Below are 27,871 nucleotides of genomic sequence, written 5' to 3'. Positions count from 1 at the left end.
CAGCGCGGCCGGAGCGGCACCGCCTCAGCGGCGGGGCGGGGCCGGTCAGTCAGGGCTGAGCGGCACGGGGCGGGGCGGCCGCCTGACGTAGCTCTGCGGCACACCAATGAGGCGCAGCCACGCCTGCCGCCGGCGCCCGCGTGCCCGGAAGGGGCGGGGCGGCTGCGCTTGGCGGCGGCCGGGCCGGTGCGCGGCGTCTCCTCAGCGGCGGGCGGCGGCGTCCGGTCCCGCCTCGGCCCCGGGGGCGCAGCACGGCCCCGGGCCGCCGCCGGCGGAGACATGTCGCCCGCCATCGCGGTCAAGGAGGGCGGCCGGCAGCGCCGGGCCGGGAGCCACCACCACTGCCTGGACGTGAGGAGCGAGGCGCCGCCCGCCCTGGCGCTCTGTGAGGACGGGCTGCCGGGCGGCGAGGCCGAGGCGCTGCTGCCGCCGGAGCCGGACTCGCGGGGGGCGCGGGGGTTCCGGGCGGAGCTGGGCAGCATCCTGCTGCTGCTGGTGCTGTACGTGCTGCAGGGCATCCCGCTGGGGCTGGCGGGCAGCGTCCCCCTCATCCTGCAGAGCAAGAGCGCCAGCTACACCGACCAGGCCTTCTTCAGCTTCGTCTTCTGGCCCTTCAGCCTCAAGCTGCTCTGGGCACCCTTGGTGGACGCCGTCTACCTGCGGGGCTTCGGCCGCCGCAAGTCCTGGCTGGTGCCCACACAGTACGTCCTGGGGCTCTTCATGATCTACATGTCCACCCAGGTGGACATGCTGCTGGGCGACGGGGAGGGCCGGGGCCCCGACGTGGTGGCCCTCACTGTGACTTTCTTCCTCTTCGAGTTCCTGGCGGCGACGCAGGACATTGCGGTGGATGGCTGGGCCCTGACCATGTTGTCCAGGGAGAACGTGGGCTACGCCTCCACCTGCAACTCTGTGGGCCAGACGGCCGGCTACTTCCTGGGCAACGTCCTCTTCCTGGCCCTCGAGTCGGCCTCCTTCTGCAACAAGTACCTGCGGTTCCAGCCCCAGCCCCAAGGGATTGTTACCCTCTCAGGTACTGCCTGGGTACTGCCAGCCTGTGCGTGCTGATGCTGGGATCGGGATGCTTCTTCCCTGAGCCCGGACCAAAGCTGCGTTCAGAGCGAGCGGTGGTTTGGCGCTGTGAACCAAGCAGGTTTGGATTGTCCCCTGCCCGTGAGCAAGCACAGCCTGCCGGGAGGCTGGCAGAGTCCACTGCTTCTCTGGGCTTAAGAGTGTGGGAAACCTGCCTTGTCATTATCTTGGCTGACCTGAGCACTTTGGAGACAATTTATTTTTTTTCCCCCTAGTTTAATGACCGTGGAATAGATTCTTGTTTAAAAAAACCCAAACAAACCAAAAGCTCTGCCTCTTTTTAAGGAAGCCTTATAAGAACATCTCCTTCTGGGAGGAAGGAAAGGGGAAATTAAAAAAAAATTGACTCTCCCCAGGTGGTATTGTTCACAGAAGTAGAAATGACAAGTGTTCAGGGTTGACCGTGTAGCCAGTTTCTGAAGGAAGGCCTTATTGTAGTAAATTAAGGGGGATTTTGTTTTCTCTTTGGTGAATTAAATGGAGTCTGGTAATCCAGCGCTAACTAGGTGTTAGTGTAGGGATGTCTTCTGTTTGGTGGGTTTTGGGTTGTTTGGTTTTGTGGAGTTTTTTTTTTTCAGAAAGGTTATATGCGGTGGTTGATGTTAGGCATATTACCTTGAAGATGCTTAAAATGCACGTTTTGGTTGCAAGGCTGAGTTTAGCTAGCTCAGCTTATGGGAGGACAGGAAAAACTGGCACCGCTTCTGGCTGCAGTCTCAAAGTGACCGTGGCTAGCAATGAAGAGTACATTTTCATAGTTTTAGTTTCTTTTCCCTCTCTTACAGTGATTGCTCTGCTTGCCTCATGTAAGAGAAAAGGTATGCCAAAACTGAGTTGAATTGTTGTTTAAAGGCTAGTTTTCGATTTCCATCCTGTACCGATCTTATTGATAAATCAGGATATCAGTTTCCAAGACTGCTGTACTTATTTTGTCTATGCAGCTATCACTATTGCCGACTAGTCTTCCTCTTTCCTTCCTGATGACAACCCTGATCTATATGCCAACAAGCTTAGCGTAGTCCTCAAAGTAACCCTGCTGGTTTATTGCTTTCCTTTGTTTTCCCTTACTGTGTAGTTCATCAGTGCTGGCGTGTCTCTTCCCTCTTGCTCCAGCGGCAGACTGACGTCTTTTACTGCTGATGCAACTTGCAAATCACTAGTGTAGTTAAGGGAGCTTGGTTTCCCTGTACTTACCTCCACTGTCCAGGTTTTTTCGTCTGGCTTTTTTCTCAGTACTGCTTGTATAAATGGGTTTGTTGCCATTACAAGAGTGCTGTCTTTGGGGGGGGGGGGGGGGGGGGGGGGGGAAATTATCCCAAACCCAAAAGACACCAATGCAACCTGTTTAACTTGTCCTGGAGTACTAACCTGGGTGGAGTAAGAAAAGCAAATAGTTCTGACACTGGAGTTGCAGGATACGGGTTTTTTTGGGTGGTAAAAATGGCTGCAAGAAACTTCTGTTCCCTTGTTCATGTGACTGTATGCCACGATTTGCTGTGTCCATGTGTCTCCTGAAGCAGCTGTAGAGTAGTACTGTAAACCTGCTCGCTGAAATGAGGAGAGTGGCTCTCTGGTCCTAGCGCTCATTGTAACGGGGCTCGTGGTGAGCCGGTTTGGGCAGTTATAGCAGCGGAAAACTTTACAGTTTGAAAAGGTGAATAGTTTTCTGCCAGTTCAGATCTTTGAACACTTTTGTTGTAGGCTGAGTGCCGATGCTAGGGAAAAAACAAGTCAACGCTTCATGATCCCAAGTCAACTTCAGGTTGTTTAGAAGCAACAGCATTAGCTGTTTGCCATGCAGTTGCATGTACGCCTGTCCCAGCATGAAGGAAGAGAGATAAAGCATGAGGGCAGGAAGAAGGTGCCCCTTCAAGGCAGCCCAGACTTATCTGGGCCAGTGTCCGTGGAGCCCTTTTTCCTGGGAAGAGATGTGTAGCTTTAGAATTACTTAAAGCTGTTGCAATGAAACACCTGCCCTCCCTGCACACCTCGTGGATGGTTATTTTCCACCCTGGTCTGTCCCCGATCTAGTTCAAAAATTTGCTTTGCCCCAACACAGTGGTTTATTTTGCTAGGAATAATATAGAGGCAGAGACAAAATAGGGATGGGGCCAGGCAGCACTGGTGGCACCAGAAACTTTATGCTAGAAATTCCCTGTGTAAACTATAATTTTAAAGTTATTTTGCTTGTAGCCTGTTAGTGGACTGTATGGCTGCTTTCCCCCCACCCAGTCCAGCCGTTGCTGTATTGCAGCTGGCAGGGCTGACCTGATCAGGAGTATTCATGCGATGATGCTCAAAGCTATTTCTATTCCCGTCCTCGCACTGTAGGTCTCTCACTGCAGTGATAATGCTTAGTGCTATTATTAGAGTACCCCTCCTTCATGTCTTTTGTAGACAGTAGCTGTGATTAGCATGAAAACTCATCTTTTATTTAAAAATGTATGTTCAGGGTACCTTTTTTTAACAGAGGAGAGAGCAATCTGACAGCATGGGTTATGAGATCTTCTTTTCTTTAGAAAAGGGAAAAGTAACTGATGTGGAAGCAGCAGAAAATGGTTTGAAACACCTTTTTTCTTTTACACTGAGAATGCTAGGATATAGCTAAAGTAGTCTATCCATGTTTTCTTCCATGCTTGTTGTGCTTGTTCTCTTCCTGTGCATAAGAAGCAGCTAATAATTGCCTAAACCTTTGCCCTGTCTTTGCCCTTTCACCAGCCCTTGCTGCATACTTTCAAGTCACCGTGAGGCTTCTGGAGTTGCTCGTGACCAGGAAGATAAAAGGCTACTTCTGTCTTACCCTCTGCACGTTACTGAGCTCTTTCTTGCCTCTTTCATAAAGGTAGAGGATAGGATTATCTTGGATTAATTCATTCACGAACTCAAAAAGTACTTTCATAAAACATTGGTGTGTTTTTACTATTGCTGCCTTCAAATCCACAATTTAGCAAATATTCTATCTGCTTAAAATAGAGCACTTAAGAGTTAGCAAGTATAATAGCCACTTAAAACAGACATATTTGAGTGACTCTTTACTTGACAACTGCGTGAGAACTTTCATCAGGACATCTTTACACTCGTAAGTCTAAATCTTTGTTTCCTTCAGATGGTAGATAGATATTGTATAGGGAGTATAGAATTGAGGCACAGAAAAGTTACATGACTACACAGTAAATCAACTGGCGAGTTGTGAATGACTTCTTCCTCTGCAGTTTTTTCCCCATCTTAACTATTAAATGTGGTTTTTTTCCTCCTTGGTCAGCTTTTGGTGATTGTATGTGTAATCCTTCCACGCTTTTATTTCTGTTTCTCCTCCAACGTGCTCATTGTGGTAATAATACACAGAACACCAGGGAAGCGGCTTGGTTTGCTGCTGCTCTTCTGTCTCAGATCTCAAGCAAACGTGATTGTAGAGTGAGGGGCAGGGAAGAGCTACGTCAGCTGCTGTGTTTGTGGTTTGCTTTTGTTGCGTGTTTTTAGGAGGGTCAATAAGTGATATTTTTATTCAATTTTTGATTATTAGGTTTATATTGTTGCAAAATAACTGCATTTTAGATACTCAGTGAGTTGTTAATGAAGTGTTGATGGTGGCTGCTAGAAAGATTTTTTTAAATTTTAATTTTTTTTCCCCTCCAGATTTCCTGTTTTTCTGGGGAGCTGTCTTTTTAATTACCACTACACTGGTTGCCCTTTTGAAAAAGGAAAACAAGGAATTAACACCAACAAAAGAAGAAACAAAAGGCATTACTGATACATACAGGCTGCTATTCTCAATAATCAAGATGCCAGCAGTTCTTACTTTCTGTCTCTTGATTCTCACAGCAAAAGTAAGTAAATACATGTATGAATTGTTAAATGCTGATGCTACAAGTGTCTGAAAGGTTGCTGAGTCCCTGTGGTGTAACTTGTTTCTTAGTTTTGCTAGCAGTTGTCATCAGAGTTCCAAATTTTCACATGAAATTAGAAAGAAAATGGCTTATATCATTCTTCTAAGTAAGGTTGTACAAGACAAGATGTTTGTTTGAGCTTTTGTGAGTGTTTACACAAGCATTAAAGAGAAGTTTGATTGCAATCTAGTGTTAAAGTAATTTGTTTTTTAGACATTTTTAAACAGTTAGGCTGTTTGTGTAGTCTGCAGATAAAAATACAGAAAATGTTTCTTTTAACCTAAATGCTATTCGCAGAATTGGCAACTCTGTACAAACTAGGTTTCCACAGCTGCTTCTTGGCCATCGTGGATACCGACGGCAATTAAGGCACAGGCATGAATGTCATTGCTGTGTTTAATGTTCTTGGCATAGTTTTGGCACTGATGACAAGAAGAGTGTGCAAGTGTAGAACATGTTTCAGAATGGATTAGGAAATCAAATGAGACACAAAAGAGAATTGCGCTCTATCATGTTTCTCAATTTACTTAATACTGAGTAAACTGAATTTCTAGCCAAACTGTCACTGCTTTCCCCAGTTTATTTTGTCTAACTTATGTTGCAGGTTGGATTTTCAGCGGCAGATGCTGTAACAGGACTCAAATTGGTGGAAGAGGGTGTCCCAAAAGAGCACTTAGCTCTGCTAGCAGTTCCAATGGTTCCTTTACAGATAATATTGCCTCTGATTATCAGCAAATACACAGCAGGCCCCCAGCCACTGAACACATTTTACAAAGCTATGCCTTTTAGGTAAAAACAAACAAATCTTGTTTGACAGAAATGTAGTAATTTGCATGTTCAGATCAAGTATAGGATTTCTTGTGTAACTCTTAAACTTCCAGATACAAGAAGGTATGTCAGAATTCTCACTGTGAGTTGAACTCTGTGTCTCGTGCCACGAAGACGATTCATGCAGTAACACATGTAAGAAAGCGGAACGTGAGGTGTTTTTAAGATGCGTATACAATAGCATTAGAGCAGTACTTCCCTGCTCCAGCGTTGAATCATTCTGACTAGATCCAGGACTGTATCCGTAAAATTACCCGTGCTTCCCAATGTAAGAGTGGCAGAACGCATTGACAAGTCATTTGGGGCATCTGCTGGATATATGCTTTACTGAGGTAACTGAGAGGAAAAGAAGCTGAATTCTTTTGATACAGACAAGGAGACATTTCATTTCTGTGTTGAGTGTTTTATATAGGAGTTTGCTTATGGAATTCTAAAACCAGTGAATCCAGCAAATTACCTAATGCTGCCAGTCAGTAAATCGTGTAACATGTCTGTAAGAGGTAGCAGTTCCTTTAACATGTTCTTATGCAACTATGTATGTTTTTGCCAAAAGAAGAGAAAAGAGTAGATCTTGCTCCGTCTGAATTGGGTTAAATATCTTGTGTGTTGCTGTCTACAAAAAATAAATTCCTGTGTGAATGGACAGGGGAGAAAGCTAGTATAGGAGATCTGGTAGTGAATTATGTTTATAAGGAAGACAGAATTGTTTAGGTATAAAATGTTTACAATTTCAGTGCTTGTCAAATATTTAATATCTAATTCTATCTCGGATATCTAAATAGTTAAAACTATTTCTATAAACTATTTTAATGTATTCTGTATGTTTAAATGTTTGATAGTTGCTTTGTATCAAGGGAACACGTGGGGAGAATTACTTGAATTACAAATTATCTTTCTTATTCCTCCAGATTACTGCTTGGTCTGGAATTTGCTTTTTTGGTATGGTGGACTCCTAAAGTAAAACATGAAGGAGGGTTTCCTGTCTACTACTATGTTGTAGTATTGTTGAGTTATGCTTTACATCAGGTAACATACACTGTGCGTGGGAAGGGGAGGGGGACAGGAGGGTATTTCATACCGATCCACGAGAGGACTATAAATGCCGTTATCTGCTTTTGTCCTTGGTTACACTAGAATTCCTCAAAGTCTGACCTGTTGTGCTGTATGGCTGTATTTACTTTTGATACTCTTGCCAATGTGATTTATCCCTCTTCCATGTGCTCCATTGAACATCTTCTATGAAGTTACTTTTAGTTGACCAGATCTGCTTTTGGTTCCCAGTTGTGGTTTTGGGTTTTTTTCCCCCCAAAACCAGAAGCTCAAAAGCATGGTGGAATGGGAGAAATCCCAGCATTCTGACTGAGCGTCATAGACATGATGATGATCGTGCCTGTTGTGCAGATCCATAAAGTTATGTGATCCTAGAAGAAATACTTTATTGGGTTTGGAGGAACATCATAATGGATCTGATCCAAAGGCCTGGAAAGCAAATGCCTGATACAAACTGGGCTTTGGATCAGAACTAAAATGTATGTCAAGGCAATGCCTTGAGAGTTGATTTGAAATGCAAAAGTGTTATTTTTATATACCTCTTTATCTGGCCTTATCATACTTCAGTTTGATAACCTGAGTCATTCCAGTGCATGTGAGGCTGGGTCCGTTTCAGTGTGACTTGAGACAAGCGGCAAGGCTACTTCTTGGCAATAGTAGAGAGACAGACTGCAGAAGTGATTTTACTCTTGTGCAATTTTAACCTGTTGGGATTATTTTTCAGTCAATGTTGCTAACTTAAAGTAGTCTCTTAGAACAGTTTTTATGTTAGGCGTTTTAGTTGTCATTGTCTGTAACTGGGGAGACCTTACTGTCCCGTGGGTTTTCTTACCTCTTCTATAGATCACGCTGTACAGCATGTATGTTGCAATAATGGCTTTCAACGCCAAAGTCAGTGATCCGCTGATTGGAGGAACCTACATGACGCTCCTAAATACCGTGTCGAATCTGGGCGGGAACTGGCCTTCCACCGTTGCGCTCTGGCTTGTGGACCCACTCACAGTGAAAGAGTGTGCAGGGGCCCAGGAACAGACCTGTGGAACTGCAGTTGCTGCAGAAGTAAGTTTTGGAGGCTGTGAAGGTCTCTGTTCAATTATTTATTGATTAAATGGCTTCTCTTAGTATTTTTTTTCCCCCTTTGAAAACCTTCATAGTGCATAGCTTATGCTTAAAATTTCCCACTAATTGAGCTAATTTTCCTGTCTGATAAGGTTAAGTCCGTTTTTATGTTAGTAACTAACATCTTTACTGAAGATTTGCAGTTGCAGAGTAGTTGTCCGTTTCTTTCTAGGCTGGGATGAAAAGCTGGTGGTAGAAGCACTAGATTGGTACCACGTTCTCTGCGGTGTAAGGAGGCTGTAGTTGCATTTTTGAGAGTAAACCTTGCTAAGTTCAGAGTTGTGTAATTAGGCGTTCTGTTCTTGGCAGGCAGGCTGTCCCCCAAGTCCCGTAGGTTTTGTGATAGGTTTTTGTTCCTTCTGTCTTTCTGGAGGCTTCCTGTCTGGATACCTTGATTCCTTCTCCTGTGATGTTACTTTGCTCTCTTTTATCTTCGCTTTCCACGGGAAATTGAGCGGTGTGACTGGCTGCCTTCCCGGTTCTGGGGAGCCCTGTGGAAGAGAACAAAGAACATGCTGTGCTACTGTACACAGATCAAACAACAGGACGCAGAACTGCCTGGAAAGCAAGGTTTCAAATTCACCTCCTCCTGAGCAAATGAGAAATTTTAACGTGACTGTTTGGAAGGGTGGAAACATTTTGGGGGATTTTGTTGGGGTTTTTTTTTTCGTACTCATGGCTGAGACTTGTTTCACTCTTGAATGCCAGGACTCTTTGGTATATGGAGGTTCTCTGAATAGACAAAGTGTTCTAGGAGTCAGACATGACTTGTTTGAACTGGAGTTGCAGTTTTTAGTAGTTGCAGAGGGGAAACTGTTTCCGCAGCGTCTGCATTTTCAGGCTGTCTCTCGTTGGCTTGCCACTAATTAGGTTCCCTGTGCCTGGGCCTCTACTGAACTTAAGTCCTTCCTCCTTCACCTCACTCCTCTGATCTTTTTTCGCATCCCCCCAGCTGGTAATGTTCCACCACCACCACCACTCTCTTCTTATTCCTAATCTGATCTTGACATGTCTCAGAATAATGAAAATGCTGGCAGAACCACAACTCAGAGGATTGATTTATCTTGGGATTATAGCAGTATTGAAAGCTGAACAAGAGCAGAAATGATCATGTGCTATACACTTACCCTTTAAATGCTGGAGTTTTTGTCTTCCAGTTCTGCAATTAAAAAACATCCTGTGTGTGTTTTTCCCAGAAATATGCAGCATTTTGTACTGTCCATTTGCAGATTCAGTGTGGTGAGATGCAAGGATGTAATTTCTAAAGAAGCAGTTTGGATGGCTAGGAAAAAAAAAAATAATTTTTCTTCATGGGATTAAGAGCAGTGATTGCACCTCCAGGCCAGCACGAGACAGCTGGACAGTTTCTGTTTCTAGAGTTAGCCCCTTGGGCCAATATGCTCTGTTTCCCAAACATTTTATAACAGTTTTGTTACTTTTCATACTGATGGTAAGCTCGAAAGCTTCTCTTACTAACTGCGTAAGGAACAAGGAAGAGTAAACAAATATATTTAGTCATAACCAAGAGCAAGTAAAAACCAGTGGATATCTAATGCCTACTTCCTAAAAGTCTGTGTTTCTGTATCTCCCAGAGAATACTTAATGCATCAACTTCTGCTTCTCTGTTTCAGCTCTGCACAAAAGCTGGTGGTTCCTGTGTTACTACCTTGGACGGTTACTACGTGGAATCCATCATCTGTGTGATGCTGGGATTTGGCTGGTGGTTCCTACTTGGGCCAAAACTTAAAAAGCTGCAGGACGAAGGACAGTCTTCGTGGAAGTGCAAGAGGACCAACTGATGCAGTTTAAATATTGGATGGACTAGCAAGGTCATTTTAGTTTTATTACAAAGACATATCCCATAATCAATAAACAGGAATATAGGTATTTTTAAATGCCACATCACTGAAAAAATGGGTGGCCGAGTCGGTGGTATGTTTGTATGTGATACCACTTGCCCTCCCAGTATGAAAATGTAAGTCCAGAAAGTAATTGTTAAAAAGTGGCAGCGAGGTACTGCAGACATAACTCCGAGCTCTGGCTTCAGAGTGATGGCTGCTGGTATAACTGACGCCTGAATTTCCATATAGTAACTATGGCAAAGCTAACTGTGCCGTGTCTATCTAAACAGCAGCGTTGCCAGCTAAGTTCCAACTCTTTCTTTTCAAACAGAAATGATCTGACCCGGGGAGCTGAGCCGGGGAAGGATGTCAAAGGCGTTTTGACTTGTAGGTTAAGTGTGTGGTACTTCGGCATTCCTTGTGGGAAGAGACACGTAAAGTGTCAGTGAGCTCTGTTTCTTCTCACTTTCTGAACTGTAACCACACCTCAAAGGATGAAATGTTTCAGAGATTCTTTTAAATGTATTTTCTGGCTTTTATAAGCTTTAAAGATTTATAAGAAAATATTTTTATAAACAAATTACATTTGTTTAATTTATTTCCGCTGTTTCAAAGCATTTTGATTTACATTCAAAGTACTTTCTTGACAAAAAATTGCTGTAAGGTAGGACTTAAGAGTAACGCACAATACTCTAAGCCTTGAGTCCTGGAGATGTAAACTGGACAGTGCGGCAGCTAGCACACAGAGACAGGTTTCAGAAGGAGAGGCCGTGCAGGCCTTCGGAAAGCGGTTGTTATTTTGAGGGAATGAATTCTTAGTGTTGGTTCCTCTAAGTTACTAAAATTTGAACGTTCAATTTCAAAATCAGTGGAAAAAATGTGGCTATTCCCAGCTAGGGGTAAGAAAAGATGATCAGTGCCTTTGAAAGTGATTTGGTGATGATGAACTTGCCAAATTGCCAGTGAGTTGGTGTACGACTTGCTGTCACATGAATCAAACAAGGTAGATCCTGTGGTAGAGCTGCTACAGAGATGTATTACTGATGCTGTGTAGTGGAAACGTTCCCGTGGCATTTCTAAAAAATGACTTCCCTCTGGAGTGGCTTAGCGATGTACAGCAAGCGTGCTGTACGCTGAGAGAGAGGGCCCTTGGACGTTGTTGGATGTATATGCTACATCATTATTGAAAAAGAAAACTATTAAAATACCTTTGAAAGGTACATGATTTTCTTTTCCATTCTGTGTTTCTTGCCTTGTCAATATTGGAAGTATTGCATCCTGAGCTTTGTGTTCCAGGCTGCCAGAAGGGGCCGTGGATCTTTTGTTACTGTATGTTTCAGGAAAAAAGTAAATGAATACCAACTGTGACTGACTGGAGGGGACATACGGTGTGTACGAAGTGTCTGCATGACATAAGGAGTAAGAAAGTGTCCAGAAGAGGACAGTGTGACCAAGTGCTTCCTTGGGCACCGAAGCCAGTTCCTCTGTCTCTTCCCCTCTCCCTTCTCAGAGCAAAACCCCTGACAGTCGGTGGTGGAAAGCCAAACCCCGAGCTGTAGACCTCCCCGGCTGTGATCTGCCGTCCAGCAACAGCACATACTCACCATTTGTTTCAAGTACAGCAAAATCAGTCAAGCCAAATCAAATCGCATTGGTTTTACTCCCCAAACTAAAAGTCTTCCAATTTCCCCTCTGCATAAGCACAAAAAGAATACCAGAATAGATCAGAGATTTGTAGTCGAAGGTGAGTACATCTTTCAGTCCCAGCCAGATCATCTCCGCTGGATTACCTGTCTATGAGGCGCTTCAGTTCTGGTTCTTTACTGGAACAATGGGCCACTTACTTTAATCGCATCTTGTCTGTACCAGGAGATTTTTTTTTTTTTTTAACTTTTCTGACTTTGAGGAAAAACTTCTGAAGTGCAGAATATGGGAAATGGCATTCATAGGCCTTTTAGAGTTGGCTTTGCAATTTTGTTTCACTATTTCTGAAGGTGTCAGTGAAACTTGTTATTAATGAAGATGGGTTGAGGATTGCTTATCAGTACACTAGATGATCTTGACAACATAAAAATTAAACATAAACTCCCCATCAGTAGTAACATACACGAAATGTGACCTAAAGTAAATAACTGTCTCCTCTTTCAAACTGGAGAAACGACTGATGGGTCTGGTTTGTTAATCTTTGTTGCTCTTTTGTAACACAAGCCAGCAATGTTACTGCTCTACCAGCTGGTTAGCAGGGTGCTGAAAAGAACCAGTAAACTTTTGGTCTTGCTACTTTTTTTCTCCCGACCCTATTTTAAAGTGAAATAATTTATTTTTTTGAAATATTAGAATTATTGTAGACTTAAACATCTTTAACATAAAATAAAAAGTTTTAAAAAGACAAGAAGAAAGGAGCAACCCAACCTCTTTGCTGAGAGTCTGTTACTAAAATGGGGACTGGAGAAGGTGAAGGGTACCAGGTACGGCTGCAGATCCCTTAGTTACTGCAAGGCCTGTGTGGTCTTGTGTGGCCTGAGCGGGCCCGGGAGGAGTCGGATGTGTGTTATCTCTAGCAAAAGGGAAATGGCAGAAACTGGATTTTTGGAGGTGAAGGGTTTGTCCTGTTTTAAATTCCTGAGCAGGGTCACTGTGAAGTGAGACAGGTCCCCGGGGAGAGCGTGGAGTGAAGGGTCAGTGCAGCAGGACACGGGGGGAAGGTAGAGAGCAGCTCTCCCCTTCGGTGCCCCTTAGACACGGCTGTGTTGTTACGGGTACTTACCACGCGGGAAAGTCATTGTCGCCTGCGCTCGCGAGTGTAATTTGTTGTTGTTTCCCCAAATCCTTAAGAGGGGAATATGGGTGCTCCAAAATCCAGTTCTGTAATTCCAGTGCCCAGAAAGAGCGTGTGTAAGGCAAAGGTGAAGGTCTGACAAGCTGTGTAAATCGGGATTGCGCACCCGCTGCTGCTGCCGCCCTGCGAGGAAACGGCTGAGGATCGAAGGTGCCAGTGGGCTTTGGTGCTGCCAGCGCGCTATCCATCGCAACAACCAACAGTTCTTATTTTAAAATACCAGCTCTGCGTTTTGCCTTTGTTACGGACACCGGTGCCAATTGTCAACAGTTCTTCATTTTCTGTAAAGCTGGTTCGTTTCATTGTCTTCTGGGTGTCCTCAGTGTAGTTTCACACGATAAATGCTGTTCTAAACTGGCTGATACGAGAGGCTGCTCAGATTATTTTTGATCTGATAAAATGGGAAAGAGTTCTGTCCCCGAGTAAGCACTGGCGAGTCCGCGGTGGGAAAGCAGAGCATCTCCCCGCAGCGGGGAATGGAGCAACTGAGATTTTGCAGGCAGCAATATTGTCTGACTCTCTTGACCCCCCCACGAGGCAATGCGATTTATTTTGTGATTTATTTATGACACAAGTCGTAGCACTCAGCAGTATGCTTCCAAATTGTTGTTTGGATACAAGTTATGTTTCTCCTGAAAACAAGAGTTTGCACTATTTCTATATTTACAACTTAATCTTAAGATGTTCACACTCAGTAAATAAAGTAAAATTAGCAACTATACTGCTTTCTTTGAAAAAAATTTACTTGTCCAACTTACTTCATAGCCAGTAATTTAAGAATGGTTTTAGTTTAGAATGTTTTGATTCAAGTATGGGGTTTGCTGCCTTGGATTATAAATTCCCAACTAAATCTGTGCTGTTCCTGAAACCCTGAGTTGTGACCGTTATCGGTATCATCTCATGTACTGCCTGTTTGTGTAGGAACCCAGAACTGGGTTGAAATGGAAGACTTGTGTAAGCATAAATCCAGTTTTAGATCGTTGTCAGATTATTTTCCTCCAAAGCATGTGTATCTTTAAAGACCATATAGGTGCGTTGCACAGATGGGCATTTGATTCAGCTGAGGGAAAGGGTTGGCTTGAGCCATTTGGTAATGAATTACAAATATGTGTTAGTTTTGAACTAAGCGAAAGGAATAAACCACAACGATGAATACGGGAAGGTATTTTCTCTGAAGTAGCACCCCGAGGTGCAACAAGGGAGCCGCATGGCAGCACAGTCCACAGGATCGGGGGTGCATCCCAGGTCTGAAGGGTTGCGGTCATCGCCCGTTCTGTTTAAATGCAAACCCGGCCGAGGCCGGCACTGGGAACCTCTGCGTCCTCGGAGTCGGTGAAGCTGCCCGAGCGTGGGGGCTTTACCGCGCCTGGCTTCGAGCGCCCGTAGCAGCCCGCTGCGGGGCCCGACCCTCAAATCCGCTCCCCGAGGCCCGGCTGTCCCGTCCCCGCCCCGCCTGTCCCGTCCTCTCCGGGCCCCTCCCCGCCCCGCCTGTCCCGTCCCCTCCGGGCCCGTCCCCGCCCCGGCTCCCCTCCGGGCCCGCCCAGGCTCCAGGCCGGCGGGCGGCGCTGCGGGCCCGGCGGGGAAGCAGCGGGCGGCCATGGCGGAGCGGCGGAGCGGGGCGGCGGAGGGCCTGGCCCGCCTCTCCGAGTGGGCGGACGCGCACCTCAGCCTCCTGCGGGTAACGGGGAGCCGGTGGGGCGGGTGAGGGGCCGGGGGCTGCGCGGCGCGGCCCGGCTGAGCCCCGCTCTCCTCTGCCCGCAGAGCCTGAGCACCGGGATGGCGGTGGCCGGGGTGCTGGTGCTGGCCCGGAGCGTCCGCCTGGTGAGTGCGGCGGGGCCGGCGGCTCCGCGGGGCTCCCTCCCGGGCCGGCGGCGGGGAGCCCTGGGGAGCCCAGCGCAGCCTGCGGCGGGCCGGGCCCTGCGGCGGGGCCGCTCTGGGCCGGCGGGAGGGGAGGGGAAGAGGAGGGAAGGGAAGGGAACGGGGCAGCGGCAGCGGCAGCAGCGGCCGGCGCGGGCCCGCGGCAGGGCGGGGACGCCGGCTTCGGGCGCGTCTCATCTCAAGCGGCGTCTCCGCGGCCGGAGCCGAGGGGCTTTCTCGCCGTTCTGGTTTCTCTAACCCACGGTCTTGTTTTCCTCGGTGCTGCAGCTGCCTGCAGTCCTGCGCACAGATAACGGGCCCTTCGTCCCTCTGCTGTACAGCCCAAACTGTCCCGTACCTCTAGTCCAGGTCGAGCTGCAATAGAGGTCGTTTCCTCGCATCCCTTCTCCGTACTGCCATGAACAGAACTGCTTTTTGAATATTTTTAAATATGACCCTAAATCTTCCTTCACTTCTTGAAGCGATCGGTTCACGGCACGTACTAATGCTACACCGTTAGCTCCAGCCCAGGCCGCGTCTTCCCAGGTAGGGAGCGACCCGTTCTCCCGGGTTCTTCCAGCGGTTTGAAAAAGAATAGTCACTCTGATCTTCTCTCTGCACAATTCTGAATGCGCTTTGCTACGGGAGAACATCTGTATAAAGTTTTTACTTTAAAATCTTACCAGAAAGCCTACATTTGAACCACAAATGTTGCCAGAATTCCTTTTTTTTGTTGTTTTTTGTTTTAAACCAAGGCTTTGTACATGTGTTAACCAGGCTGTTGGAGCTTCCAGTGCAAATGAGATCAGGCTTGAACAACTCCTGTTCATAAAAACCTTCAGGCTTGCTGCCCGCGAGGTCCTGAATTTCTGTATTCCTAGTGGGAGACCTTACGGACCACGAAGGGGAAGGTTTACTGAATAAATAACATACAGGAGAAAGATCTTTGGGTTTAGTCGTGGTGCTTGGGGTTTTTTTATTTCCCCCGGGGCCGGTGTGTCACAGCAGTTGTACACGAGCAGGTTGGTACTTGTCACAGCTGTATAGGAGTAGGTCAGTGTTCTACAAAAGGCTTCTTACAGTGAGACCTCCAGACCTTAGTGTCTTGAATTCTGGGTGCTACGCCATCCCCGGTGCCTACCCTTCTCCCTGCACCCCCTAATCCAGGTGCTGCTTCACTCCTGCGCTGCTGCTGCTGGCCAAGTCTTTGCTGCTGCTAAGCTTAGTTTTCCTGTGTGATCATGTAACTGTCCCTTTGAATCCTCCCATTAATCGACGGCTACGGTATCAAATTTAATCTTCTTGTGATCTTTCAAAGGTGTACGCCTGCTTTTGTCCTCTCCTCTTTTACTCCCGTACCAGAGTCCCTGTTGTTTCTGTCCTCCCTGCTCTGCCTTTGTTTTCAGCGTGTATGTTCTTTGCTAGCGTCTTTAAACGCGTCTTGGCTTCCTTTCACCCCTGTTCTAGCACCGTTCAGGCCACTTCTAAAACACTCTAAAACATGGTGAATTAAGTGAACTTCAGTATGCATTGCTCAACAAATGGCAGTTTCTGTTCTTTCTCTAAACCTTGCTTTTATGCCCACCCCTAATATTGCAAGTCCCGTGAAACAGGGAACATCCCTAAGTGCCTGGAAGGGCTCGCAGGTAATGGCTTCTGCAGCTGATTCCTCTTAAAATATATATATATACACATATATATATATATATGTATACACACACTTGCCATGCTGTCTAATAACAGATCTGTGATTTGCCAAACTACTTTAAGAAGAAGTTGGATTCAATGTGATTGTAACTGCTCTACTTTTTTTTTTTTTTAAACTTTGTCTTGCTCTTTTTTCCATCAATAGACAGCAAAGTTTACAAGTGCTATGGATATACCTGCAAAGTTTGTAGAAAAGAATGTGAAATTGCGGGGAAAATTACATCACATAACTGAGAAAGGCCTGGAAGTTGAACACATTCCCATTAGCATTCCTTTCGTTACAGCGATACAGAGAAAATGTAAGTGAAAGTATGTGAAGAACAAGGGTAGGAATGAAATGTTGCTGTTCTTGACGTGTCTACACAGAGAGCGAGCATCGAGGGGGGGTTAAGGCACAATTCTGGCTCTGCCTTTTGGTCTTTCCATACTTTACAGGTGCGAAACTGGGGAAGAAAAGACTGTGAGGAGACCTGTAATATTTCTATTAATTAGCATCATTATCGTAATATTTTTCTGGCAGCAAAAGCTAGCGCGCGGGCAGTTCATTGGCGTGCAGAGCTCATCTCCTTCCTGGCAAAAAGGCTCTGTTGGGATTGCGCTTTTACGTACAGGTGAAGACCTGACGGCCGCTATACAAACCCCTTCTTGGGGCAGAAGCTGTCCGTGTGTCTGTGAGTCACACGCTTGCTTTGCAGGTACCCGCAGGCGCTGATGCTTCTTGCCTGTTGCTTCTGCCCCTTCAGATAAAATAATAGTGACTGATAATGAAAGCGGTTCTTTCTATCTGTATGCAAAATAAACCAAGCTAGCTAAAACCACTTACGCAATCTTGAATTAATTTTTTTACTGAAGGAGAGATGAGACCAGATTCTTATTTGTGAATAAGCAGTGCTTTGGGGAACTAAAATGGATTCTTTTTCTTTTTTTTTAAGTCCGTGGGAATAAATTCATTCCCAACAGCTGAGGGTCTGTGCAAAGCATGAAATTTCCTTCGCTGCATTCAGTAACAAAGCTCGCTCTTTCTTAATCAGGGCAATCAAAAGGTCTGCTGCTGGTAAGACTTGCTGGAGTGGAGCTGGCTCCGAGTGGCATGGCCTGGTTACAGCAAGAGTTAAAACCCAAACAAATGATATGGTTCCAGCTTCTCGGAAGGGAGGACGTGGCACTCGAGTGCCTTGTTTTGGTAAATAAGGTAAATGTCGTGACAAAAATTGACTTTTATCTGCAGTTTTGAGTTTGGCTGTAGTTATGCAGTTCAGTTATCTCAGTACATTTAAGGAATGTTGTTGTTTGTGATTTATCTATCTTGATACTAATTTTAAACATTGTATTTGTAAATCAAATTTCAAGACCAGTATTTTTGCAGACTGATTCATGATACAGGTGTATTTCTCTGTCAGACAGTGCTAGGCTGTATCGTGTAGTTCTGATTACCCTGATGTTTAGTCCATCAAATGTCCTCTCACAAATGCCTTGCATTAGTGTTATGTTTTAACAGTCAGCTGGATTCCTCTTAACTTTTAACTCTTTCTGCCAGAGAATAGATTTAGCCGGAAGTAAAGCTTGTATCTCAGAGGGAGTTAACACAAAAAACCAAACCAAAAAAAAAAAATCCCAAACCCCAAAAAACACCTCTCCCCCCTCTGTTTTAAAGGTGAAGTGAATATCATATTTATTGTGCTTTTCTATAGGGTCGATTTCTCAGCGTGTGCTTAAATGAAGAGATCTTGAGACAAGGGCTTGGCAGAACAGCACGTATTGAAGGACTACATCATGATTCCCGCCTGTACTGGAAACTTCACAAAAGACTGCTTCGAGCAGAGTTAAAGGCCTTGAAGAAAAATAAAGGAATATGGAAAGAAGAAAGCCACTCTGAAAGAATTAGAGACCGTATAAGCAACAATAAATTTGTACGGACATTGAAACAATTTGCGAGCTGGTTCAGAAGCTCTGTTTAAAGGTATAAAGGGAGACTTGCTTGGAGGAATGGCAGTTACCTATGTTAGGGGCTTTATGTAAAGTAGAAGTTTATGATAAAAAACAGTGCCATAATTTTGAGGGTCCCTGTCTTGAACAGAAAACCCATGAAGTTACCTCATGCCATACTATAAACCGTGTGGGGTTGAACTTTAGTAGTAGTAGGCAGGCCACAAATTAAAATCTTCTGAAGCCAAACTTTTCCACAATAAGGTCCTCAATTAGTTGTCCAGTTTTCCACCTGCTAAGTGCCTACACAGCTGTGTTAACCAGCTAGCGAAAGCAGTCAACAGTCCAGTGTTTAAGAGGTGCAGAGTGTTAGTTCACAATGTATGGCCTTAAATGCTTCTCCGTTACATGCCATTGCTACGTAGCCCACGTTGGTTAGAAAACTCCATTTCAGACCTTTACAAAGCTTGTGGTATGTGTTTACACATGAGCATTTTGTTTGAATTCTATTCTGATACTACTTTTGTGTGTAATTTGTGTGTTAAAAATCTTTCATCTTGAATAATGGGTTGCATTGTTACCGATACAAAAGGTAATTTGTTATGGCTGATCTTAAAAAGCTGATAAGGTCATAACAACTAGAGTTTCTTGGGAAAAAAAAATCACTTGGTATATCAAAGAATATAAATTAGTATGTCAGTAATCCAAATTTTTAGAAGACAACATTCAACTGAAGAGGAAAAACTTACGCTGTTTTTTCTGATGGGTCTATACATTTCTGAAATTAGATGAAAATAAAACTTTAACATGAAATTTGAAAAGGTGGACCATACTGTGCTAAGAACTTAAATTCTTGTTCGTTTCATTTTTGAAATACATGTTAAGTATATGAGAGTGTATTATTATTTATTTTGTAAATATTCTCAGAATAAAGATTGAATTTCTTATGTTCATTGTTACATGTTTTATATACCAAGCGCTTGACCTTTGTTTAACCTCTTACAGTCCCAATATTTATTTAAAGTGAAGTGTTTTACAGATTTTCTTTCTTTCTGTGTGATTCCTTGCTAATGAAATACTAGAACGAAGAGTATGGTACAAAAAAGTCTTAATAGCTGAGCATTGCTTGTCTGACAATTAGTTGCTATGTCATCATTTTCTCTGCTGACTTCAGGGCAAAACTGTGAATCCTGAGATCCTAAAAAAAAGCAGCTTTTCCTCGGGTAAGAATAGATGTTAGTGCTTCTTTACTACTTTTGTTCCTGGGTCCTCTCAGGGGTGAGGCTGGTTTGCAAAGCACAGTGGCAGCTAGCCATGAAGTACCTGCAGCGCAGATCTTGGCATTGGAAACTGATGCGGGGGGCGGGAAGCAGCTCTGTGGGCAGAGGCAGACCTCAACGGGAGCTGGAAACCGGGTGTCTGTGGCTGTTTAAAAAAAAAATGTAAAAAAAAGTGAGGCATCTGTTCTATGCATTACACAGTGAAGAGCTAGGCCAACCACTGCTGTGGTAGTTGGACATAAAAGTCATACAGATGGTCGGGGATTCGGAATTGGCTGTAGCATCCTCCAAAGCAAAACTCAAAGTTGACTTTTAACCCCAAACTACAAATTCAGTCTCAGCAATAATCCACTCCTCATGGGGGTTTATAAGTGTTCCTGTTCCTACATCTGGTAAGTAGAAAGAGCTTTTCCAGACTGGGCATAATTGTACAGTTATGATTTTTTTTTTCTGTAATAATTAAATATAATTCTACCTGGACTTTGCACTTCTATTTTGTAAAGGAGTCATAGGAGGATTTATCACAAAAATCCACTGTAAAGCTAAGAAAAAATCTCCGGAAATCACATCCTACATTTCTAGCAAGCAGCGGTGAGGTGTGGATGAACATGAACCAAGCTTGTTCCCTCACAGTCTTGCCTCTCAGCCCTTTTTACCCTTGATGAAGTTCAGAAAAGCCCTAGAGATTTTTCTAAATTACAGCAAATTGTTGTATCCTTTCCATTAGGTCATAGCTTGTGAAGGATTTTTAAGAGGTCGCAAACCAGCTGCTTTATCACTTATTTAGCCTCCTCTTAGTTTGAAAGAAAACTCTGAAGTTTCCTTCCCCGTATTTGTGGCCATGAGGTAGTCTAACATAATTTCAGAAGGAACTACGGAGAGGGATATCTAAGATCTTTGAATTCAGGCCCCTGATCTCTTTTCACATTTGTTGCACAGGACAAGAAGTTTTGGTGATGTGCTCTTACTACAGGTCAGAATACAAACCCAGGGAAGCAGCTTAGCATCAGGGATCAGTGCTGGAAGGGACAACACCAGTCACACAGAGAGTAACCGAGTGGTGCAGGATTTAAGAGTGCAGTGACAACTGATTTCATGAGAGTCAACTCCTATAATTGTTTGTTAATGCTGTTTTCCTTATCGTCCAGGGCTTATCTCTTTTAAAAAAAACAACAACACACTCTCCCCCCTCAAAAAAGCACAACTCGGTTTAAAGCTGTGCTTTCCATCTGTGCAAGGCTTGAGAGGTTGCAGATCTTGTCTCCGTGGGAGGCCTGTCTATTGAAAAACCGGTAACAGGAGTAGAAACAATTAGCTCTGCAGAACCGAGTTGAGGAACTGACAGGGAGTTCAGGGGGAGAAAAAGCACTTTTCTCCATTATATAAAAACACCCCCCCCCGAGGAGCACCATCCCATTCCTTCAGCCGCAGCAGCGATGCACACAAGAGTATTTCCAAGCAGAGGATGCAGTTCTTGTGTGATTAGGAATAAGGACAAGAATTAAACTGTTTAGTTCTTGTGCCTTTGCTCCTGCAACTCTGAATACTCTGTGAGCAGTACAACATCTTAAAAAGATCATAGGGGGTGAAAGGAGAGACCTCCAAATGGCCCTCTAAGAAAAATATCTTCAGCGTCGCCCAGGCTTTTTATTGCTGGTGTGGCATGTAAGGCAAATGGTTGTCATAAACATTACCAGCCTTCCCCGGAGCCCACCCGAGAGCGGTGGGCACGGTGCTGTTAGCACACGTTCCCGACAGACGAACAAAGCGGCTTGGCCCTGCGCATGGAGCGAGGCCTCGCCGCCGCAGAGCGATGGGCGCCTGGGGGGCTTCCCCCTGCCACCGTCCCCGGGACAGGAGGGACAGCAGTCTCCTTCCTCGGGTTACGTCCCTCGGTCATTGCAATATCCCCGCTCTTTTCCCAGTCTGTCAGAGCTCACACCTGCTGGTTCCCTGTAAAACGCTCCTCCGTCACCCACGGGACTATCAGATATAAAAATTCTGATTTCGAAAGCAGAGTTTTAGACTTAACCTCCTCCAGCAGAGAGGCGCGTTCCCTCACGCCAGGACTTTCGGTGGCCGCCGGTACACCGTATGTCAGGGAAGTCAGAGCTCTGTAAGTACCGGTTATCGCTTCCCTGCCGTTGGGTGCCGTTAGCCAAGGCAGGTGAACAGCCCTTGAAGTTCATCGTAGATTTTTAAAGGAAAAAAAAGAAAAAAAGTCAGTCAAACGCGATGATTTTCCTCCCCTCCCCGGGGGATCCCGCCCTGTGCCAGGGACGGTCCCTGAACGCTCTCTCCGGCCCGCGCGGACGGGCCGGGGGCGGCGGATCCCTCCGCGGCGTCCCGCCGGCGGGGGCTGTGAGGAAGGGCGGTGCCGCCCCGCGGCAGGTGCGGCGGTTGCCGCCGTCCCGCGCGTCTCCATGGCACCCGCCGCCAGCGGGGCGAAGGTGAGCCCGAGGGGCCGCCCCGCGCCCTCAGTCCCCGCCGGACCGCGGCGCGCCTCAGCCGGGACCGCGTCCCCGCCTCGGGTCGGGGAACTCTGTGAGTCCCGCCGTGAGGAGCGGCCGCTGTGGGGAGACTCTGCCGGGACGGTGAGGGAAGGGGGCCCCTCGCCCCGCGGCCGCTGTGAGGCGGGGCGGCGCTGAGGGGCGGCGCGGCGCCCCGCCGGCTCGGAGCGGACACACAATGGAGCAGGTTGAATGGGAGCGGGCGCGGGGCCGCCACAACACCGGGGCTGGATCGCCGGCCTCAGCCGCCGCCGCCGCTCTGTTGGCGGGCGGGAGAGCGCTCCGCTCCGGGCACGGCGTCTCTCCGGGTTTCCCCTGCGCCCCGCGCCGGAGGGCGGGCCGGGCCGGGGCGGGGCGGGCGGCAGCGCCGTGCGTTTGAACGGGAGAGCAGGTTGCGGTGGCGGCGGTGGTGCGGGACGGGACCGGACCCAGCCCAGCCCAGCCCAGCCCGGCGCCCCGCGGTGAGTGCGGGCGGGACGCTGCCGTGCCGGGGCAGCTGCGAGCCCCCGGCCCCTGAGGCGCGGCTGTGGTGCGGCCCCCGCGGGGCTCCCTGTGGCGGGGCTGGGGGCGGACGGCGGCGGGCGCGGACTTGTCCCCGGGCGGGCGCGGACTGCCCGCCCCTCTGGGAACCTCCGCTGGGCTTTCGTCTTGGGAGTTAACGCTGGGTTTTACCGGTGTTTGCAGCCGAAAGTTAAGGTGAGGGTTTACAAGGTGTAACTTTTTGTTGTTGTTTTTGGAGGGGATAAAGTGTTGTTCTGGTCGGTGAGACGCTGCGTATCTCACGGGACGCTGGTGTGCTCGCTTCATAAAGAAACCGCGGCCTCTCTCCTTCCCCGGGAGCTGCGGAGGCGCAGCCGCCCCTCGGCGGGCCCGGCCCGGGGCATCCTCGGGGGCACCGTGGGGTCCCCGAGGGAAAAGGCAGCGCCCGCCAAGAAAAGCGGCTTTTCCGTGGTGCTCCGAGGTGTATCTGGTGTCGGCCGGAGTCACAAGGGGCTGCTCCAGCGGTTGCGTTGGCCGTATTTGTTCTGTTGGTTAAATAATGAATCATGCCGGATAAACTCCCAGCCGTCTTCTGGGCTCTTCGCCCCCTCTCCTGGGGGTAAAAGCTACTTTTGCCATGTGCTGTGGGAGGTTCTGCTTTAGGGTTGTGTCGGAACAGTTGCAGCGCCCGGTTCGGTGATGAGCTAAAACCAGAGAAAACTGGAGCCGCTTGGTATGCCTTAGGCTTAGGCCAGACCGTGTTAAATGAGGCTTAACGTAAAATCCTGACCCCACTGAGAGGAGCGGAGGACATAACCAACGAGTGTTGCAGGACGGAGCACGCTTGGTTCAGACCCGGTGCTGAATAGGTGGGAGTTTGTCAAGCCTTCCTTGCTTAGTCCTTCCTAAAAATACCTTGTTTGAGGGCTGATAATCTACTCTATAAACCATTTTCAAGAAGAAAGAAAGTATAATGAGCTGGGAATTATACTCCATTCACCTTTTGTTGTAATTAAGCAACTGTGTAATTCAGGGAACTTCAACTCTAGCTGACCGAAAAGTGTTTTTAGAAGAAATGCTGTTAAATTCCAGGGAGAAAGATATAAGCCTTATCTGATGAACTAGTCATAGGCTCTTTGTTTAAAGTGTGCTTTAACACCTGAGTTATAAAGCACCGTGTTTGCCTGTTTTCAGGGGACTCTCCTGATTTACTTGTCCTTGAGACTCCTGGCCCATATGTTACGAAACTTAGAGGAAGCGAAAGAAAACTTCGGGTGTCTGTTGTTTGGAAATGTGAAAGAATACCTGCACATAACATTACTGAAAAGACAGACAGGATTCAACCCTGCAACGAGACACCTAAGTTAAAGATAATGTGGTATGTGGAAAGAAAATGCAGGCTTTTTGGGAGGTGAGAGACAGCACAGTGTGTGTACACTGTTAAAAATCTCCCTGTCTCTTTAAAACCTTAGCTCCCTAGAATAAGTTTGAGAACACTACTTTTTTTTTTTTTTTAAAAACTCTGAAGGATGCTTTTTCTAGGTTTAAAAATGCCAGTAAGCTGTTACAAAAAAAAAAAGTTAAGTCTTATCAGTTGAAGATGCATGATTTGTGAAAAATGATCTCACTGGTTACAGATGCTTTCTGGTTTTATGCTACCTATTGTCTATAAAAATGGGGATCAGCTGGTGGTTTTGGATCAAGTGGTGCACAACTCATTATTTTAACAATACTGGCTCAGCTTGGGAGGTTGCCTAGGGAATTGATTTAATGCTTCTGTCCTTTCACCCTTTGAGGCGGGTGTCCCACGATGACTTTGATCAAAATCACCAGTATTTGTAAAGGAGAATAAAATTTTCACTCCATAAAAGCAAAGGAGAGGCCACCCGCTATTAACAGATCCCAGTTTTGCATGAGTGGATCTGTAATTTAAAACACTGTCAAGAAATACCTGTGGCAGTAAAACAGTTTTATGAGTATCAAAACACAGAACAAAAATTAGTCCTCTATTCAATATTTAGCTTCCCCTTATTTCTGGGAAGGGCTTTAATGGTGAAGCTGTGTGTTGCTGTTGGCTCTACAAAGTAATCTTCCTACAAATAGAATGGTTTTCCTTTAATGAAATCTGAATAAGGATTTTCCTTTTTTAAGGTGTCACCCAAGATCCCATTCAATTTAAAATGATAACAAAGCCCGGGCCACAGCTACACAGGGTGGTCTGGTGGTGGTGGATTTTTTTTTTGTTTTGTGGGGGGGTTTTTGTTTGTTTGCTTGGGTTTTTCAATAACTTTAAAGAAGTTTGGCTATTAAAAAAAAAATCACAAACACTCCAAATTATGGAAGCAGAGATCTGTTTCCAGGTCTGTTAGAGACCTCCTGTATTATCTTCAGTAGGACAGGTTTTTTTGTGCCTGTGTCTTCAGAGGAGGTGAGACTGCCATGCATAATTGCCTTGAATTTCTTACAGAAACTTCTTTGATTAGTGCTTCAAATTTGCTTGAATGTGTTGAAATGAAGGTGCTTCAGAAACAGAGTTATTACGGCATTTTCCTCTTGGTATAGTAGGATGCAGAGCACGTTCTGAGCCATCATCATGGCTGTTGTACTGGAAGGGTGTTAAAGCCACTACCCAGCAAAGCTTGGTTCCCCCGGGCGGTGGAGCAGGGCTGAGCAACGTGCCAGAGATTAATTGGTTTGAACCACTGGGTCTGGACTGTGCTAGGGATAAATCTGCCTTTGCTTCCAAGTCCGTAAGCAGAAGGTGTTTCCGCTGGAGTGCTGCTGAGGTTGGCCAATGTTAGTGCAGACTGATCTAATTGCCAGGAGGGGGGTGTGTGTACTCTTTCTTTTTTTCTTTCTTTCTTGTTTATTTTAGAAAACTGGAATTGTTTTCTGTAACAAAGGTGATTTCCTTGTTCCTGTCTCCATGGCCACTGAGGGCATTATCATTACTTCAGAGATCTGAGCTTGCCCTCTGCTTTCCTGACTTACGGAGCCTTTTGCTGGTTGTCTGGCATTACAGAAGCTCTATCTAGTTGTACCTGGGTAGCTGAGTGTGATGTGGAACATGTATTTGAGAGATGGAAAGGCAGGTTGGGAGATCCAGAAGGTAAGGAAATATCCGCTACTGTGTATAGGCACTCATTAAGGTTCCCACAAGAGCAGTGGGAGTACAGAGGAGCAGAAGGAAGAGGTGGGCAGAGCTGCTGGCAGCGGTTTGGAAGTGGATGCCTGTTGCAAGGCTAGGAAAAGCCAGGGACACGATGCTGGGGATGCAACACGTGCCCCTGCGGAGGCTCAGGGCCACAGGTGAACAATGCAAAACTGCTTCAAGGGCATCTGGCCGTGTGCGTTAAAGCAGTGTATTGCTCTCAGCAAGAGATGTCCGTGTGAGTCTCTTCAACTTGAAATAACTCAAGGTTGCTTGCAAGACGCTTCAAGTGGAGACAAGCTGTTGTGTAAAACAGTCCATGCTCTGTTACAGGCTTGACTTATTGGAACTGACGCAAAGTTCACGTACCCATGCACACCGAGCATGACCAAGCGTGTCGCTGAGATGGAGTTCGGGATGTGTCGACTCTAACTGCATGGGCCTAAAATGGGCATTGCTGAGCCTTGTATCAACGTGTTTCCCATATTCTTTGCTTGGTCTTAGTTCCAGCTGCAGGTGATTGACACATTGGTTGGCAGTGAACTTGGTAGTGTCCCCACAAGAAAAAATGGAAGCATATTGGCAATTACCAACTGTGTCAACTGATGACATACACAAAGGGTCTTGTTGTATGAAATGTCTGCTCTTTGGGGGACTGCATATCAATCAACAAGTAGCCAAACATCATACAAGATGCAGATCATCCATGCACATGGCTGGCTGTGTCAGCACGAGTCCTTTCCAGGCATCTTATTTTTATCTTCATATTTTATTCCATTTTTTGAATTATTCTGTGCTACAGCTGAGCAACATCCAGGGTTTCATAGGTTATAGCAATAGCTGTAAGTTCAGCAATAGCTGTTTCAGCTCCTGAAAATGGCAGTTGCCCATTACAAGGAATAGGGTCTCATTTATTAACAGTGTGTCTGAAAATGACTTGTCCAAATTATTAAATATTTACTCCTAGTGAGAGATGGATACTCTCAGGTGTGATCTGGTGTGCTGCATACCACCTGCTTTTTACAGGGTAAGTTTCTGCTGATCTGTTGAGGAAGAAAAGGTCCTTCCTAAGGCTGTGAAATGACCTATGGGAGAGAAACATTTATTTTAACTTCTAGAAACAGAACTATTATTATCTAAAATAATGATAGGTAAGAACAAAGTAAGCTTACACTTCACATTCATTATCACAACTTCACGTCTTTAAAGCATTGTTTTGCTGTTGGGAAAAGGTCTTAAAGTCTGTGCCAGGTATTTTCAGAAGCTCTTAAAGATGTTATTAACAACTGTTCAGTAAATTTCTTGATGTGTTGAATCTCTGTGAGAACATCTCCTCTCTTCACTTGCCTTTTAGGTTTCACACTCCAGGCAGAGATGCATGTGGCGAAGCGGTGCTAACTGGAGCTTCAGCTAAAAGCAGTGCTGAAGTTCTTGGGAGACCATGTGTCTCCTTTTGCTAACACTTTGAATAGTTCACCCTAGTCAGCATCAACACCACTGGACTGAGTGGTGTGAATGGGAGTTTCTTTTCTTGACCGTGTGCAGCAGTGTAGTTCATTGGAGTCCATAGAAATTTATTGTCTCCGGCATGGGAGGTAAAGTTGGATATTTTTTTTTTCCCCCCTTGTCCCAGTTTTTACCTGGAGAATTGAGGCATGAGCTAGGAATCTCTGGGAGTTCACGAACTGCCTCTAAGATTAATCAATTCCCCTGACTTTGGGACTGTTCATATTGGGGTGGATGGCTCTTGGAGCTGACAGTTCTGGGCTTGCTGTGCATTCATCTGCCTACTCTGAAGAGAGTGGTGGTGTTATAGAAGAAATTGGAGAAAATATAAAAGAATCTCAAAGAGTATAATAGAATCTGAAGATGTGTTGTTGATGATGCATTAAAAAAATAGCATTGCCAATGTGGTGAAGTGAGTTCTGTCTCTGTAGGTTAAAATCTCCAGTGTAGAAAGACTCTTGCGTTCAACTTCTGGAGTTGTTTGAAAACCTTTGTGCAGCAAAACCAAAAATGATTTGGATTAGTGACTTGGTGTACAGAGAGCTGGCAAAAGCAGCAAAAAAAGGTGTGCAGAGTACTAGAAAGCTGTGTAAGGAAAACGTTCATGTATACTTATTCATATTCATCAGTTCCATGTCTGGTGGGATGACTGTTACGCTGAACATGGGGTGTGCAAGGTAGGTGTCTTTCGAAGTGGTGCCCGCTGAGGGATAGAGGCAGCAGCATGCCGCCCTCCTGGAAATAATTCCTTAAATAGGAGAAAAACAAATTCCATTTAGGCTTCTTGAGGAATGGGGA

General features: G+C 46.0%; 3 protein-coding genes across 9 annotated transcripts in view; all 3 read left to right on the top strand.

The window, feature by feature from the left end:
* Window positions 1-145: 145 nt before the first annotated feature.
* On the top strand, window positions 146-12,963 carry SLC33A1 (solute carrier family 33 member 1). 5 transcript variants are annotated; one of them, XR_012776369.1, is made up of 8 exons: window positions 146-1,033; window positions 4,729-4,919; window positions 5,584-5,768; window positions 6,716-6,833; window positions 7,701-7,916; window positions 9,608-11,561; window positions 12,206-12,285; window positions 12,695-12,963. XR_012776369.1 is itself a non-coding variant. In XM_075506757.1 (7 exons), exons 1-6 carry the CDS (start codon window positions 280-282, stop codon window positions 9,773-9,775), a joined length of 1,632 nt encoding a protein of 543 aa, XP_075362872.1. In that variant the 5' UTR covers window positions 146-279; the 3' UTR covers window positions 9,776-9,805; window positions 10,149-12,963. The 5 variants fall into 5 exon arrangements, 2 of the variants coding, with proteins under 2 accessions (XP_075362872.1, XP_075362870.1); XR_012776367.1 differs by having other exon boundaries at window positions 12,206-12,963; XR_012776368.1 differs by having other exon boundaries at window positions 9,608-12,285.
* Window positions 12,964-14,178: 1,215 nt separating this feature from the next.
* On the top strand, window positions 14,179-19,137 carry C7H3orf33 (chromosome 7 C3orf33 homolog). 3 transcript variants are annotated; one of them, XM_075506751.1, is made up of 5 exons: window positions 14,179-14,334; window positions 14,418-14,477; window positions 16,366-16,519; window positions 17,252-17,412; window positions 17,912-19,137. In XM_075506751.1, exons 1-5 carry the CDS (start codon window positions 14,254-14,256, stop codon window positions 18,176-18,178), a joined length of 723 nt encoding a protein of 240 aa, XP_075362866.1. In that variant the 5' UTR covers window positions 14,179-14,253; the 3' UTR covers window positions 18,179-19,137. The 3 variants fall into 3 exon arrangements, with proteins under 3 accessions (XP_075362866.1, XP_075362867.1, XP_075362868.1); XM_075506753.1 differs by having other exon boundaries at window positions 14,216-14,330; XM_075506752.1 differs by lacking the exon at window positions 14,418-14,477 and having other exon boundaries at window positions 14,182-14,334.
* Window positions 19,138-22,369: 3,232 nt separating this feature from the next.
* Window positions 22,370-27,871, top strand: part of PLCH1 (phospholipase C eta 1) — an 86,022-nt gene continuing 80,520 nt past the window's right edge. Inside the window, exon 1 of the mRNA XM_075506750.1 lies at window positions 22,370-22,632. The gene's annotated coding sequence lies outside the window, so the exon portion shown is untranslated. The remainder of the gene's footprint in view (window positions 22,633-27,871) is intronic.

Source organism: Mycteria americana, chromosome 7 (genome assembly GCF_035582795.1).
Source record: "Mycteria americana isolate JAX WOST 10 ecotype Jacksonville Zoo and Gardens chromosome 7, USCA_MyAme_1.0, whole genome shotgun sequence".
Taxonomy (NCBI): domain Eukaryota; kingdom Metazoa; phylum Chordata; class Aves; order Ciconiiformes; family Ciconiidae; genus Mycteria; species Mycteria americana.
This window is presented reverse-complemented; position numbering and strand designations above follow the sequence as displayed.